General features: G+C 44.2%; 1 protein-coding gene across 4 annotated transcripts in view; it reads right to left on the bottom strand.

Moving 5' to 3' along the window:
• STXBP5 (syntaxin binding protein 5) overlaps positions 1 to 16,149 on the bottom strand; it is a 131,157-nt gene that overhangs the window by 32,083 nt on the left and 82,925 nt on the right. For 2 of the 4 annotated variants that reach the window (XM_064158271.1, XM_064158274.1), the window contains 5 exons: positions 13,736 to 13,956; positions 11,839 to 12,017; positions 8,994 to 9,119; positions 8,232 to 8,383; positions 1,082 to 1,147 (listed from right to left, as the gene is read on the bottom strand). In XM_064158271.1, coding sequence (XP_064014341.1) covers positions 1,082 to 1,147; positions 8,232 to 8,383; positions 8,994 to 9,119; positions 11,839 to 12,017; positions 13,736 to 13,956 — 744 coding nt within the window. The remainder of the gene's footprint in view (positions 1 to 1,081; positions 1,148 to 8,231; positions 8,384 to 8,993; positions 9,120 to 11,838; positions 12,018 to 13,735; positions 13,957 to 16,149) is intronic. The other 2 variants (XM_064158272.1, XM_064158275.1) reach the window with 1 other exon arrangement.

Genomic DNA, 16,149 nt, shown 5'->3' with positions numbered 1-16,149 from the left:
GGGGCAGGGGGAAGGTGCAGGGGTGGTTGAGAGCCCCTCCTGGGGACTCAGGTTTCTGGGAGGGGAGTTGTGTTTCTGTATTACTTTTACCTTGTCTATTTCTGTCTATAAGTGTATAGACTGTAAATATCTGCTTATATATTGTGCCAGCTGTAAATAAATAGCTTCATTTATATTCCCAGAGCCCGACTGAGTCTAGCTGGGCATTTCTAAAAGTGTAGGAGGGCAGGGTACACCCAAACCATCACAGTTTGTTAGGTTTTCAACTTGGTCTTGAAAGGCAGAGGTTATGAAAAAGAAAAGGAATCTATCTTGAATTTCCTGTGCTGATGACCATTTGGCACTGCACTGCAAAGAATACACATACTACCTCAGGTACTTCTGCAAGCCTCCAATGTTGTCATCCCAGCATAGCTCTGAATGAAGCACTGACTTAGGGAGTTTTATTAGGAGTAACAGTGAGGCCAAGTGACAAATTATTACCTACAGGCACGACATATTAATCTTAAACATTATATATTGATGTGCACTATTGAGTAATAAAATGGCTATAGCCTCAACCAGCCAATATTAATCAAACTACTAAGTGACATATTGTGGAAGCTTTCATTTAAAATATTCATGGAGAGCAGCAGCAACTAAAACAAAACAAAAAGCAGCTGGGGGAGCCTTTAGGGAATTCCTACTTTGTAAAGGTTGCCAGTTCCTGAAGACTTGTGATTCCAAAGGAAAAGATTAACTTACCACTGATGAAGATGCAGAAATAAAGTAGTTTTTATAGAAGTAATCTTTACCATTTTTGAGATCTCTGCAACACAGTCACATGAACTATGTTCCCTGAAGCATTAAGAGTTCAGATTGTATCTCTCTTCATGCATCTTTACTACCCACTCCTACTACATCTCTTTAAATCTGCCTGGTTTTGAAAGCTTAGTTGTGTGACACTGCAGAATTGATGACTGCTGGAACAGTTTGTCAGAACACCATAGGTCTTTTTTAATATTACTAAATAGTAAATGCTGACTTAAAGCATGCAATCTCCTGGGAAAGGAAGCTGAAGACCAGAGAAAGTTATGGTTACCTGAAGTAGGTGATTTGCAGCGGTCTTCTGGCACCACTGTACCTTCATTAATATCACAAAGACCTGCTGGAACACAAAAAGAGTGTCTAATAAATAAAGCTGCTATCTTATCCTTTCCTCCATTTCTTATCAGATACAAACCAGCCAGCTGTGCTAGAATTTCTGCAACATTTCACTTGGGGGTTTTTTGCCTTCCTATTTTGGCCGCTACCCACAGTGTCTGCAGGTTAAATCATAGAATCAACCAGGTTGGAAGAGACCTCCAAGATCATCCAGTCCAACCTAGCACCCAGCCCTAGCCAGTCAACCAGACCATGGCACTAAGTGCCTTATCCAGCCTTTTCTTCAACACCTCCAGGGACGGTGCCTCCACCACCTCCCTGGGCAGCCCATTCCAATGCCAATCACTCTCTCTGTGAAGAACTTCTTCCTAACATCCAGCCTAGACCTACCCCGGCACAACTTGAGACTATGTCCCCTTGTTCTATTGCTGGTTGCCTGGGAGAAGAGGCCACCCCCTACCTGGCCACAGCCTCCCTTCAGGTAGTTGTAGACAGCAATGAGGTCTGCCCTGAGCCTCCTCTTCTTCAGGCTGCACACCCCCAGCTCCCTCAGCCTCTCCTCATAGGGTTTGTGTTCCAGGCCCCTCACCAGATTTGTTGCCCTTCTCTGGACACATTCCAGCACCTCAACATCCCTCTTGAATTGAGGGGCCCAGAACTGGACACAGTACTCAAGGTGTGGTCTGACCAGTTTTGAGTACAGGGGAAGAATAACCTCCCTTGTCCTACTGGCCACACTGTTCCTGATGCAGGCCAGGATGCCATTGGCTCTCTTGGCCACCTGGGCACACTGCTGGCTCATCTTCAGCCTAGTATCTATCAGTACCCCCAGGTCCCTTTCCTCCAGGCTGCTCTCAGCCACTCAGTCCCCTTCCTACAAAGCTTTTCTTCACCAAATACACTTCCTCATTAGAGAGCCACCATGCTTTCAAGAAAAGAGACTTATCAGAACAATCACTTACACACTATAGATACACATCAAGTACAAATATGATTTCTGTTTTGAGAAACCCTACTGTCAGAGCAAAAATGTAACTGCAAAAGAAAGTCAGGTGCAAGGGATCTCAAAGATTATAACTATGTATTAGAGCACCTGAAACTACTGCAGGGTTTTTCCCAATTATTCTCCCATTGCTTTGTACTTCCTGCTGCATTTGGTCATTTGCCAACTCTTCATCCATGTCATTTACAGAAGTTATCTTCTAGGGTGTTTACCAAAGTGCTCCCTGTAGAGAGGAATTTCACCAAGTCCTTGTATGATCATCTGATAATTGCACTGTTAATCATAAAATCAACCAGGTTGGAAGAGACCTCCAAGATCATCCAGTCCAACCTAGCACCCAGCCCTGGCCAATCAACCAGACCATGGCACTAAGTGCCCCAGCCAGGCTTTGCTTCAACACCTCCAGGGATGGGGACTCCACCACCTCCCTGGGCAGCCCATTCCAATGCCAATCACTCTCTCTGCCAACAACTTCCTCCTAGCATCCAGCCTAGATCTCCCCTGCCACAACTTGAGTCTGTCCATGACTGGTTAGAACAACCTGGTCTAACAATCTCTCCTGCCTGTTTAGGTAGCCTGAAAGCAGGAGGGTGCATGCTGGCAGCAAGCCAGCTCCCCTGGAAAAGGTCTCTGGTTTCAGGCTCAATCTCCTATAGATTTTTTGATTAAAAACAAACTGATCCAAGAGTTTCCATCACAGAACTGCAAGGACAACAACCTGCTAGAACAAAAATAGATGAAAAAGTGACCTTCCAGTGAGCTTTTATTTTATCTGAGTTCTAGTAGAAAAAACAAACAATTGAAAATCTCCAAAAGGAATTAAAAAACCCCAAAACCAACAGACTGTGCCATTAAAAGCCAAAAATTGCCATGCTGCCTGCAATACTACAGCTGAAGTATAGTTTTTAGTTAATTTTTGTAAACAGGTCATCTTGAGTGCCATCACAAAGCACCTACAGGATGGCCAAGGGGTCAGGCCCAGCCAGCATGAGTTTAGGAAGGACAGGTCCTGCCTGACCAACCTGATCTCCTTTTATGATCAGGTTCCTGCCTGGTGACTGTGGGGCAGGCTGTGGATATGTAGTGGGTATCTGGACTGCAGCAAAGCCTTTGATACCATCTGCCACAGCAAGCTCCTGGCACAGCTGGAAGCTTGTGGCTTGGACAGATTCACTCAGATATGGGTCAAGAGCTGGCTGGAAGGCTGGGCCCAGAGAGTGATGGTGAATGGTGCCACATCCAGCTGGCAGCTGTCACTAGGGCTGTGCCCCAGGGATCAGTGCTGGGCCCAGTCCTGTTCAATGACTTTATTGATGATCTGGATGAGGGGATTGAGTCCAGCATCAGTCAGTTTGCAGATGACACCAAGCTAGGAGCAGCTGTGGATCTGCTGGAGGGTAGGAAAGCCCTGCAGAGGGACCTGGACAGGCTGGATGGGTGGGCAGAGGCCAATGGGATGACATTGAACAAGGACAAGTGCAGGGTTCTGCACTTTGGCCACAACAACCCCAAGCCGCGCTACAGGCTGGGGACAGAGTGGCTGAGAGCAGTCAGGAAGAAAGGGACCTGGGGGTACTGGTAGATACTAGGCTGAAGATGAGCCAGCAGTGTGCCCAGGTGGCCAAGAGAGCCAATGGCATCCTGGCCTGGCTCAGGAGCAGTGTGGCCAGCAGGACAAGGGAGGTTATTCTGCCCCTGTACTCAGCACTGGTCAGGCCACACTTCGAGTCTTGTGTCCAGTTCTGGGTTCCTCAATTCAAGAGAGATGTTGAGATACTGGAATGTGTCCAGAGAAGGGCAACAAATCTGGTGAGGGGCCTGGAGCACAGCCCTGTGAGGGGAGGCTGAGGGAGCTGGGGTTGTGCAGCCTGCAGAAGGGGAGGCTCAGGGCAGACCTCATTGCTGTCTACAACTCCCTGAAGGAAGGCTGTAGTCAGGTGGAGGTTGGACTGGATGATCTTAGAGATCTCTTCCAACCTAGTTGATTCTATGATTAACTGACACAAAGTAAGTTTCATGAGACATTTGTTATGTGAACAACTCAGTTTTAAGCAGATCTCCCTGAATGACCTACAGCTTCAGTGGAAACCAGCCTCACTAAAAATGACAACTAGAACTAGCTTGACATGAAGCTGAAAAGAGTTAAATTTAAGAACACCTGACTGGAAAAAATGGGAGTCAAAGAAACTCCAAACTCAACTATCAACCTTTCTAACTCAGTTCTGGACTGGGCATAGCCACAGCTGATGTTGGCCTGGTTTAGTTCATAGTTAAGTTGGAAATACAAATAGTTTATGGCCAGGTCCAGCTCAAGGAGAAGGGGGATAGGGAAAAGAACTAGAACAAGCAATCCCAGAAGAGTGTTATGAATATTTTCCTCCACTTTGACTCAAGCCCAGTTCTGAAAGTTATAAACTAAAGAAAGCTTGGTTGTTGTTTTTTTTTTTTCTCATATCCAACACATTTTCAAAAGTCACATGCATATAAGAGCTGCTTCTGTATTATCAGAATCCTAATCAGAATCCTGCCTTAGGTAGAGCTAGAAATGTTACCTTAAAAAAAGTTCTAGTATTGTGCTGTAGCTGAGAAGTTATAAGATCTTGCAACTCCCTCCAAAAGAAAGTTGCAAGAGTGTAAGACTGATGTCCTATAGAGAATCATAGAATCAACCAGGTTGGAAGAGACCTCCAAAGCTCATCCAGTCCAACCTAACACCCAGCCCTAGCCAATAAACTAAGCCATGGCACTAAATGCCTCAGCCAGGCTTTTCTTCAACACCTTCAGGGACAGCGACTCCACCGCCTCCCTGGCCAATCACTCTCTCTGACAACAATTTCCTCCTAACATCCAGCCTAGACCTCTCCCAGCACAACTTGAGACTGTGTCCCCTTGTTCTGCTGCTAGTTGCCTGGCAGAAGAGACCAACCCCACCTGGCTACAGCCTCCCTTCAGGGAGTTGCAGACAGCAATGAGGTCTGCCCTGAGCCTCCTCTTCTGCAGGCTGCACACCCCCAGCTCCCTCAGCCTCTCCTCACAGGGCTGTGCTCCAGGCCCCTCACCAGCTTTGTTGCCCTTCTCTGGACACATTCCAGTACCTCAACATCTCTCTTGAATTTGTACAAAACTATTTCTTGAATTTGTACAAAACTATTTAATTTAGGAATATATTAAAACAAGTCTGGGTAAATTCAGCCATTTGTTGCCTTCAGAAACCACTTCTGGTACTTCTGCTCACCTTTTGTTTCCCCTAATAATAAAGAATTAGTAGCAAATATTTGTTTTCAACTCTGCAAGATGATACATTTCTTTTATGCCTAGTCCCCTTCCTCCCTTGGCAGCAGAGATTTTTTGTTTAAATTCCAGGTCATTCTTAGTTTTATTCTACCCTCCTTCACCAAAAGATGATGTTAGATTGCCTACCTCTGCCCAAGGGCTGAGAGACCTGGCATACTAAGGAAATGAACAAGACTATGCTTTATTTTCATAGAATCAACCAGGTTGGAAGAGACCTCCAAGCTCACCCAGCCCAACCTAGCACCCAGCCCTGTCCAATCAACCAGACCACGGCACTAAGTGACCCCATCCAGACTTTTCTTGAACACTTCCAAGGATGGTGACTCCACCACCTCCCTGGGCAGCCCATGCCAATGGCAAATATTGACACTTCAAATTGCTGGGTGCTGTGAATGATAGAAAGAGTCAGGTAAGTCAGGACTCCGATGGGCCACCTGCCTTGCACGAGGCACCCCAACTCCAAAAGTGCCTGCATATCCCCTAGGGCTCTGCAACTCAGAAGACACCTCCACTGTGAATCTCTATGAATAACATCATGTAGAAGTCAGTCATTATCTAGAACAGACAAACAACTTTTTCCTTATTTTACCATCTTAAATATTAATGCTGGACTTCAAACACTTCTTCTGCCCTAAAGGGGACTAAGGAAAAGATGCTTCTACTGTCATGTCTCAAAACAGTATTAAGTTTGGCAAGCAAGATCTTGGCTCTGCAGACATCAGACAGGTTCTCCTTTTGGTTTTAATATTAAATGACAAAGTACAGACTATCCCAGCTGGGTTTTCCTTCCTTTTTTAAGATGATATGAGCACAAAACACACAATAGATACACGACGGATTAAAATCAGTTTCTAGAAGTCGAAGTTACCTAAAATGGATGACCAAACACATTTAATGGAAGTGAAAAAGTGAAAAATCAAATTCAGATGTTCAGAAATATCTTACTGCCATGAGATGATGACTTACTTATATAAGAGGTGCGAAGCTTTTTCACAGACTCTGAATATAAGTTAGAAAGGCCGCACATGCAAGAAGCCACAGTCAGCATTCCTTTGTGAAGCAATGAGAAAAGGAAAGACACCAAGACACTAGCAGTGCATTTGAGACAAAAAAAAAGCCAGCACAATAACTTAAATAACCAGGATTATAAAATGCTCTTATCATGCAGATCATTAGTGTTAAAATGGTGTGGGGGGAAAAAAGTTTTCATAGGATCACAGGATGTTAGAGGCTGGAAGGGACCCAAAGAGATCATTGAGTACAACCTCCCTGCTGGAGCAGGACAATGCTATCTAACACAGATCACACAGGAACACATCCAGACAGGCCTTGAGAGTCTCCAGAGAAAGAGACTCCACGACCTCCCTGGGGAGCCTGTGCCAGTGCTCTGTGACCCTTCCAGGAAAGAAATTCCCCCTTGTGTTGAGGTGGAACCTCCTGTGCTGCAACTTACACCCATTGCTCCCCGGCCTATCCCAGGAAGCAAGTGAGCAGAGCCTGTTCCCCCCCCACTTCTGTCCAGCCTTCAGATACTTAGAAACATTTATCAAATCCCCTCTAAGTCCTCTTTTCTCCAGACTAAGCAGCCCCAGGTCCCTCAGCCTCTCCTCATAAGACATGCCTTCCTGTCCCCCAATCATCCTTGTAGCCCTCTGCTGGACCCTCTCCAGCAGTTCCCTGTCCCTCTTCAACTGGGGAGCCCAAAACTGAACACAGTATTCCAGATGGGGTCTCACCAGGGCAGAGTAGAGATGGAGAACCTCCCTTGATCTGCTGGACACACTCCTCCTAATACACCCCAGGATGCCACAAGGGCACATTGTGACATCCACAAGGAAAATGGACTTCATTCATGACCATCTTGGACACAGTTTTAACTCAGTTATGCAGATCCATGACATTAAAAGTGAAGAAAACAAACCAAGTAATGCTTAACACTCCAAAAGGCAGTGTGTAATCTAAATGAAGAAGTTAAGCCCTTTGTTCCCAAGAGGAATTAACACAGCCAGCCAGTAAAGACAATTCTTACTCTGTTAAAAAGTAATTTTCTTAGTAGAGTTTTTTATTTCTTAGAAGTATTTTATCTCACAGGACACCAACTCTGTATGTTCTTCCCTACTGGTTTTTAGACCAGTTTCCTCAGCTGAACTAAGCTGGCTGGTGCTAGCTGGATCTTTTCTGAACTGGTTATTTAGTAACATTCATCTTAGAGCATCCACTTCAACTCAAATTAAATATTAACTTACAAAACTTACCTCGACTTCATTAAGTCAAAGTCTCATTTAAATCAAAGGCTTTCTCTCAGACACAATATAACAGCATGCAAGACATACCACACAGAACTCATCAAGGTCATTTCTAGTGACAGCTTAGAATAGGAAGCCAAAAGCTAGCAGCAGGTATGCTGACTATCTCCAAACGCTGATAGGTTTTTACAAGCACCTGATATGGGTACTAGGTTTATCAGCAACACCAAGCTACTTCTAGCTCATGCTGGTCTTTAAGTCAAAAAAATCTTGTGAACTGCACAAACCCATTGTACATTTGTACTTATTCACCCAGATGTTTTCCCACCTGCTTTTTCTTAAAGCAGATGTTACACTGCTAAGTAACGACATCGAGCATCAGCAGAATCCACTAAGGACCAGCCTTAAGCATGAAGAAACAAAGCTGCAGTAGTGTCATCAGGGACAGCTCAAGAAGAAAGCATGGAGCAAAGTACACTTGTATTCAAAGAAAATACACTACCAGCCCAGGTGAGCTCAGAACCAAGCCATGGTTGCTCACTCACCTCCAGATGGCTGTCGAGTTTTCCGGGGAGAGCGTGGCTCCCTGCGGTAAGGGTCGTTGGAGCCGTACAGTTCAACTGTGCCAAGGTTCAAGAGCACTGTCTTCTGCAGGTAATCAACCATGGCAATACCATTACAGTTTCCAAAAACTACTCTGGAAAAAGAGAAGTGGAAGAAAAGATAGTACTAATCAAACATTGCTGAAGCTTGACATCGGTATTTGATGCTGTTCAGTATTTTAAAACCTCCTCCTTTTTTATGACTTACCCTGAATTGTGGGCATTGAGAAATTCCTACTTCAGAATGCAGCATTGCTTAATTGGTAAATGACACTGAGTAGAATAGATCACCTTCATTTTGCTTGCCAACCTAGCTGACAGCCTTAAGTGATGCTCTTGGCACTACAGTGTCAGGTGACTTGTTTCTGATGTTAACACTATTGGGATCTGCCAGGAGCCAAAAGGAATCTTATGTCAGCACAGAAGGCTGATTGCATCTCATGCTGCTGTGCAGCTCATGTGAACACACACAGGGAATTAACTTTATTTAATAGACAATTTAAAATAAGATGGTTGAGGCCCCATCCCTGGAGATGTTTAAGGCCAGGCTCGATAAGGCTCTGGTCAGGCTGATCTAGGGTAGGGTGTCCCTGACCATGGCAGGGGGGTTGGGTTGGAACTAGATGATCCTTGTGGTCCTTTCCAACCCTGACTGATTCCATGACTTGAACAGAACAATGAAAAAACTGTGTGCAATATACTCACAGGCCATATGCTGAGTTGACTGCCAAGCTAGTGATCTGCTGAGGAGGCTCTCCACTCACCCACACTAGCTGGATAACTAACTCGATTTGGTAGCCTGGAGACTGCTTGAGAGGAGAATTTTTAACTCTGCAAAGCAAATGAAACACAGTATCTTGTTTTAATGACTCTCTAGTCTCCATTTTCTCCTTCTAGGCTTAGAATTCATTAAGTTCTACACTACACTGGACCTGAACAGAAGAAAAACCAACCAAACACACCACAAACATAAAAAAACACCAAACAAATCAACACCCCCCCCCCAAGAACCTCCCTTGCCCCAAAACAAGAAAAATACAAAAGGCATCACAAAGAAAGGAGAAAAAACCCACAAATCCAAGGAAAAAAACCAACACCACTGCAAACTGTCATTCACTTCTTTAAGGGTTCTTTTGATTCATGAGGGCACTGAAAATTCATTGAGTACTCATCACAAATGCTTCTGCTCCCTCCTCAGAGCAAGGCATAACAGCATTAACTTGAAGTTCTGACTTGAATAGCTGAAGGAAGGTTTTCAAGTGTCTAAAATGAAATTGCTACCCATTCAAGGGGCAGTGGGGTGCAAGCTGGACTAGAGGAGGTTCCACCTAAACATAAGGAAAAACTTTTCCACTGCGAGGGTGTCAGAACACTTGAACAGGCTGCTAAGAGAAGTTAGGGAGTCTCCTTCTATAGAGGCATTCAAAACTCATCCAAATGTGTTCCTGTGCAACCTACACAGGAAAGTGTAGGTTGAATGTGGCCTTGAGCAACCTGTTCCTAGTGGGAAGTGTCCCTGCCTATGGCAGGGGGTTGGAACTGGATGAGCTTTGAGGTCCCTTCCAACCTAAACCATTCTATGATCTTAACTGTGTATCTGAAAATTAAGTTCAAGGTACATTTCTCTGTAAGGAAAAAGGTAATGGTCCAGTGGCCTCACAACACAGTCTCGTAGAAGACTATCATCTATCAGCTTTCTCTTCTCAAATGTGCTAAAGTTTACAGACAGAAGGAACCTTAAGGGAAAAAAAAAATCCCAATTAAAAAAAAAAAAGCTGAAAATCTGCCCTACACTGAAAAGACCTACACTGAGAGCACAGCAGAACAAGGGGACACAGTCTCAAGTTGTGCCAGGGGAGGTGTAGGCTGGATGTTAGGAGGAAGTTGTTGTCAGAGAGAGTGATTGGCACTGGAATAGGCTGCCCAGGGAGGCGGTGGAGTCGCCGTCCCTGGAGGTGTTCAAGCAAAGCCTGGCTGAGGCACTTAGTGCCATGGTCTGGTTGACTGGATAGGGCTGGGTGCTAGGTTGGACTGGATGAGCTTGGAGGTCTCTTCCATCCTGGCTGATTCTATAATTCAATGAGGCATCATGCAAAATGAACATCCATACAAATGGGACACTTATTTAGCTCTGTTTCCTGACCAGAAACTACAAAGTAGTTCCATGGTGACATAAGAGAAGACTGTATTTATAAACCTAAAGAGGGTAAAATCTCTCAGCTGCTTGTAAATTTTTTTCATTGCTTTTGTTTTGGCCCTAAAAACCTAAGGCTCTGGAAAAGTAACATTTTTGGACTTAGCCTAAAGTTTTGCAGCTCTCTTTTCCATGAAGTTGTTTGGACAATGAGATTCCAAAGTAATTATACTTTTGCTACTGAAAATGTTTGTTGTAAGGCATGAGCACCCAGAACTATGCTATTATGTACGTCAAAGTTCCTAAAGCAGGCAGTTCCAAATACGTGTCATCAATGACACTGATGAGGGCACAGTGTCTGCTCAGCAAGTTTGCTCATGACACCAGGCTGGGAGGCTTGGCTGATATAGCTGAAGGCCATGTGGCCATCCAGAGAGACCTGGACAGACTGAAAGCTGGGCATAGAGGAACCAGATGAAGTTCAACAAAGACAAGTGCAGAGTCCTGCATCTAGGGAGGAATAATAAACTGCACCTGGCTGGGAGGTGATCTGCTGGAAAGCAGCCCTGTGGAGAGGGACATGGGGGTCCTGGTGGCTAACAAGTTAGCCATGGTACAGCAATGTGCCCTTGTGGCCAAGAAGGCCAATGGGATCCTGGGCTGTATTAGGCAGAGTGTGTCCAGCAGATCAAGGGAGGGTCTCCTTCCCCTCTACTCTGCCCTGGTGAGACCTCATCTGGAATACTGCCTTCAGTTTTGGGCTCTCCAGTTTAAGAGAGACAGGGATCTGCTGGAGAGGGTGCAGCGGAGGGCATGTCTTATGAGGAGAGGCTGCTGGACCTGGAGCTTTTTAGTCTGGAGAAAAGAAGACTTAGAGGGGATTTGATAAATGTTGATAAGTATCTGAAGGCTGGACAGAAGTTGGGGGGGACAGGCTCTGCTCACTTGTTCCCTGGGATAGGACAAGGAGCAATGAGTATAAGCTGCAGCAAAAGAGGTTCCACCTCAATACAAGCAGGAACTTCTTTACTGTAAGGGTCCCAGAGCACTGACACAGGTTTCCCAGAGAGGTTGTGGGGTCTCCTTCTCTGGAGACTTTCAAGGCCTGTCTGGATGTGTTCCTATGTGATCTGTGTTAGATAGTATTGTCCTGCTCCGGCAGGGGGGTTGGACTCGATGATCTCCTCAGGTCCCTTCCAACCCCCAACACCCTGTGAGCCTGTGTGTGTATATATACATTAATCATCTCATGGAGCTTAAAGAAACCAAGATTGCAATACTAATCTCTTATTAGAGAACTCAGCTTTCAGGTACTTAGAAAATGTTGCTTTAAGAAAACCAAAAATTGCTGCCACATGCCATTCTAACCCTATGTTCTTGTGAACTTTCTCACTCAAAAGCCTAACAGAAACTTACTTTAAACATGGGACATTATCGCGAAGTCCATCAGACGAACTGCTACTGGTAGATGGATGAGACTGAGGAACGATGGATTGAGGGTTGGAACCTGTGCCTGGAGTTGGTAAAGGTGGCACCTGTTCCCCATCTGGAGTTTCAACATCATTTATTTCATATAACAGACGTACTTCCAGCATCTGTAAAGTAAGAAATTATCAGTAAACTGTCTTTCAAGAAGCTAGATATCAACTAAATGAAGTGCAGCTGAAAACACCAGTGATAGAAGTCACATCAAGGACTTCTCCATCTTTCACAAGGTAACACTTTAGAGAACAGCACAACCTAAACACAGAGGTACTGTTCAGAGACACTCAAACCATCTACTGCAGACTGAATAGCTCAAGATTACTGAAAAATGCATAGCTAACCTATTTACCTGCAGTTAGGAAGTTTCCTGCTTAATATAAGCAAGGAAGTTAATGCTGAACCCATTCAATTATCATTCACTGCACAACAAATGCACAGCTCTAAAGATGACTTGCCTAGGTATATTTCAGGGATGCTAAAACTGAAGAGCTGAAGGCATACAGACAACTCTAACTTGTACTGTACATGTGGGACTGCTTTCAGTGTTTGGCAATGCATGACTATACATCTTGCAGAACTTTGTCATGATTTCAGAGTTCTTTCTGCTAGATCTGCAATATTAGTATTAATTCTTGTGCAGTGCAAATAAAGTTTTTGACCATTGTAATCTTGGTACCTGCAGTGCAGAAGTTAACTGATGGACTGAAGCAAAGCACTATATATATTAAAGCATTCCTAGTAACAAATAGTTTGCTAGAGAATCATTTATAAAGGTCATTTAGGAAAAATTATTCCTTCAGAAGGACTTGCACATAAGGAAAAGATGACTCTAAGAGAGGAGATGCTGAGGAAAAAAAAAACCTCAGACAACCACATTATGATTAAAGCTATACTTAGAACATACAACATAAGGCCACAAGGATGCTCAGAGGGCTGGAGCAGTTCTGCTATGAGGACAAACTGAAAGAGTTGGGGCTGTTCAGTCTGGAGAAGAGGAGGCTCCCAGGTGACCTTCTTGTGACCTTCCAGGATCTGAAGGGGGCCTACAAAAATGCTGGGGAGAGACTTTTTAGGATACCGGGTAGTGACAGGACTGGGGGGAATGGAGCAAAGCTGGAGGTGGGGAGGTGCAGACTGGATATGAGGAGGAAGTTGTTGAGCATGAGAGTGGTGAGAGCCTGGACTGGGTTGCCCAGGAAGGTGGTTGAGGCCCCATGGCTGGTGGTGTTTAAGGCCAGGCTGGATGAGGCTGCGGCCAGGCTGATCTAGTGTAGGGTGTCCCTGCCCATGACAGGGAGGCTGGAACTAAATGATCCTTGTGGTCGCTTCCAACCCTGATTCTATGATTCTACAACATTTAATAATGAAATGGCTTCAAGTTAGCTTTCAGCTCATACATTCAATCCAGTTGTGTGCACCTGATAAAGGACTTCTCAAACTCTCGTAATAGAGCTCATCATTGCATCCTATAAAGAATAGACCACTGCTATGGCAATGCCCTCAAAAGACCCTTGGGCATGCCTGGCATGCCTCTAGCTCTGCATACTGCAATAGTTTTGATAAGAGAGATGGTAATTATTAGGAATTAAAGGGGGGAAAATGGGAATTGACTCCCTAAATGATTTGACACTTCTCATTTCATTCACTTCTCCACATTTCATTCGCTTCTCCACATTTCATTCGCTTCTCTTTTCATTTGACTTCTGACACTGTCAATGTTTACTCCACTTTGACAGATAGAACAAAGAACTGTCACTGGCTGCAAAACCCAATGGAAACCAGAAACTTGTTTTAGGTCCAAAGTTACCAAAATGGTTATACTATTTACCGGAATGACTTCTGTTGTCACTTCCTGCTTGCTGAACCTGTAAATAATCACATGTGCAGAAACTCCAGCTATACACAGCATTCTGCTTTCTGGACACCAGGAGATGATCTGAATAGCATAGGGATCTTCATCTACTATATCTGTGTTTGGCCTGTCATCTTTATTTCGAGACTTCTCAAATACTTTGGCTGTTTTGAGCTTGTAGAGCACTTGCAGCGTTACTAGGAACAAAGAGAAATACAAATTAATCTTCACAGATATTTTTGCTCTTGTTAATATTTTTTTTTTTCATTTAGAAACTTAAAGCCACTATAAAGCCTTTGCAAACAGTCTCTCTGTGGCCTTCTTGTGGCCTCCTTCAGGTACTGGCAGGCTGCTCTTAGATCTGCCTGGAGCTTTCTCTTCTCCAGACTGAACGCTCCCAGCTCCCTCAGCCTGTCTTCATAGCATGCCAGCACCATCCCATCCCAGCAATTCCCATGCCTACAATACACATCTTAGGGCAATCCAAAGTTACTGTGCTGTGTTCTGAGGAGTAAATGAAAGAATCTGAGACTGGATGAGGCACTCAGTGCCATGGTCTAGTTGGCTGGGTGATAAGTTGGACTGCATGAGCTTGGAGGTCTCTTCCAACCTGGCTGATTCTATGAATGAACTGTCTGGCACTCTTGCCATAGCTATGCAAAAGAGGGCAGAGTAGAAGCACTGAATATCTGTGTTAACTCTGCCTATGCAGTGCCCAATTCAGGTTAGGATAAAAAAGGAAAAAACACCAAAAACTCAAAGCCTCAAATTTCCTGATAGGTGTATAGTAAGACCTCACAGCCTTGTAAGGCTGATTCTGAAGGATCTCTACATAACAATGACATCTATTTATAGGTGCTATACCCACATGCTAAGCCTATGGCAATGAAAGCAAAATTCCTTTTCTTTCTCCTTGCAGTATTTCCAATTTCACCTGTGTCTTAGACCCCACAGCTGCAGTTCCTCCAATCTTTCTGATCATTCAAAAGTGCTGCCCTCTAATCAGTCCACATTTTTCACAGCATTCCCTGGAACTGCTCTAGTGAGGCCGTGCCCAAGTTTAAAAATGTTGGTTTTACAGACATCCTCACTTATTTATCTCAATGATAATCCATTAGACTTCCCCCCCCCGCCAAGAATTCAAGTTCTAAGTGCAAGACATTGATCCTGTATTCAAATAAATTGGCTTCAATGCTGTTCAGGTATTAGCAATATCATTCTCAACTGTAAAGCACATCCTTTCTTACATCTTCTTTCAACTGTCTTGGTGTTGCTCTCAAACTTCACAGGCATATTGTCTAGTCAATAGCCAAAATCACTGCTACAAATACTAATTACATAATTAGGAAAACTCAGTTTACAGCAGCCTTTCTCCTCTTACATCCTGCAGTGACGTTACCTGAATCACACTTCTCTCATTCCTCAGTAAAACTGTACTATTAGGGAGATTTAAACAGTTTTGAAATCAAGATCTGGGATACTTGCAGTTTTCCCCTTAACAGGTTTATTTTTCTGTTTAAGAAAGAAGCTAAGTGTGTTTAACAGAATCACAGAATTAACCAGGTTAGAAAAGACCTCTGACACCATCAAATCCAACCATCACCTAACCCTTCTCATTAACTTAACCATGGCACTAAGTGCCTCATCCACTCCTTTTAAACACCTCCAGGGATGGTGACTCCACCACCTCCCTGGGCAGCCCATTCCAATGCCAATCACTCTTACTGTGAAGAATTTCTTCCTAAATTCCAGGCTAAACCTGCCCTGGCACAGTTTAAGACTGAGTCCCCTTGTTCCACTGCTGCTTGCTTGGCAGAAGAGACCAACCCCACCTGGCTACAGCCTCCCTTCAGGTAGGATTTCCTTTTGACAGATCTATGCTGAAAAGGATTTTTAAACCAACACAGAATCGATCAGGTTTCTGGGTCTTCCCCACCCCCTAGATTCCACCTCCAGCTAAAAGTGAAACGAAAGATAACCAAATACTCCTCCTCTCAGTTTTTAAACACGCACATTACATCTGTTCCCTCCCACACCGACGCACGCCTTCACATTTTGGCACCTTGCCAGTCTTCTGGAAGCTCTCAAAGACAACTGATAATGATCCAAAGATGGCTTTAGACAGCTTTTAAGTACCAGGAGCAAGGTTAGTCAGAACCAGATTCATTAAAACATCTAACTTAGTGTAGGACATTCTAATTGCAATTCTTACTGCACTTCTCACTGCTAGCTGTGTGTACCATCAGATGCAACTCATCCTTTAACTGAAAGAAAATGTAAAGCAGTATCAGACTCTTTGAGCCTGTTCAGTGTTCCACTGAAGAAAAGCATTGTGATTTTACTTGACATTCTTCTGTCTTCCTTCACAAATTATGCACATAGATTATTTT

Source organism: Pogoniulus pusillus, chromosome 18 (genome assembly GCF_015220805.1).
Source record: "Pogoniulus pusillus isolate bPogPus1 chromosome 18, bPogPus1.pri, whole genome shotgun sequence".
In the NCBI taxonomy this organism is placed as follows: domain Eukaryota; kingdom Metazoa; phylum Chordata; class Aves; order Piciformes; family Lybiidae; genus Pogoniulus; species Pogoniulus pusillus.
The sequence above is the reverse complement of the archived record's forward strand: the minus strand, read 5'-3'. Positions and strand labels throughout refer to the sequence as shown.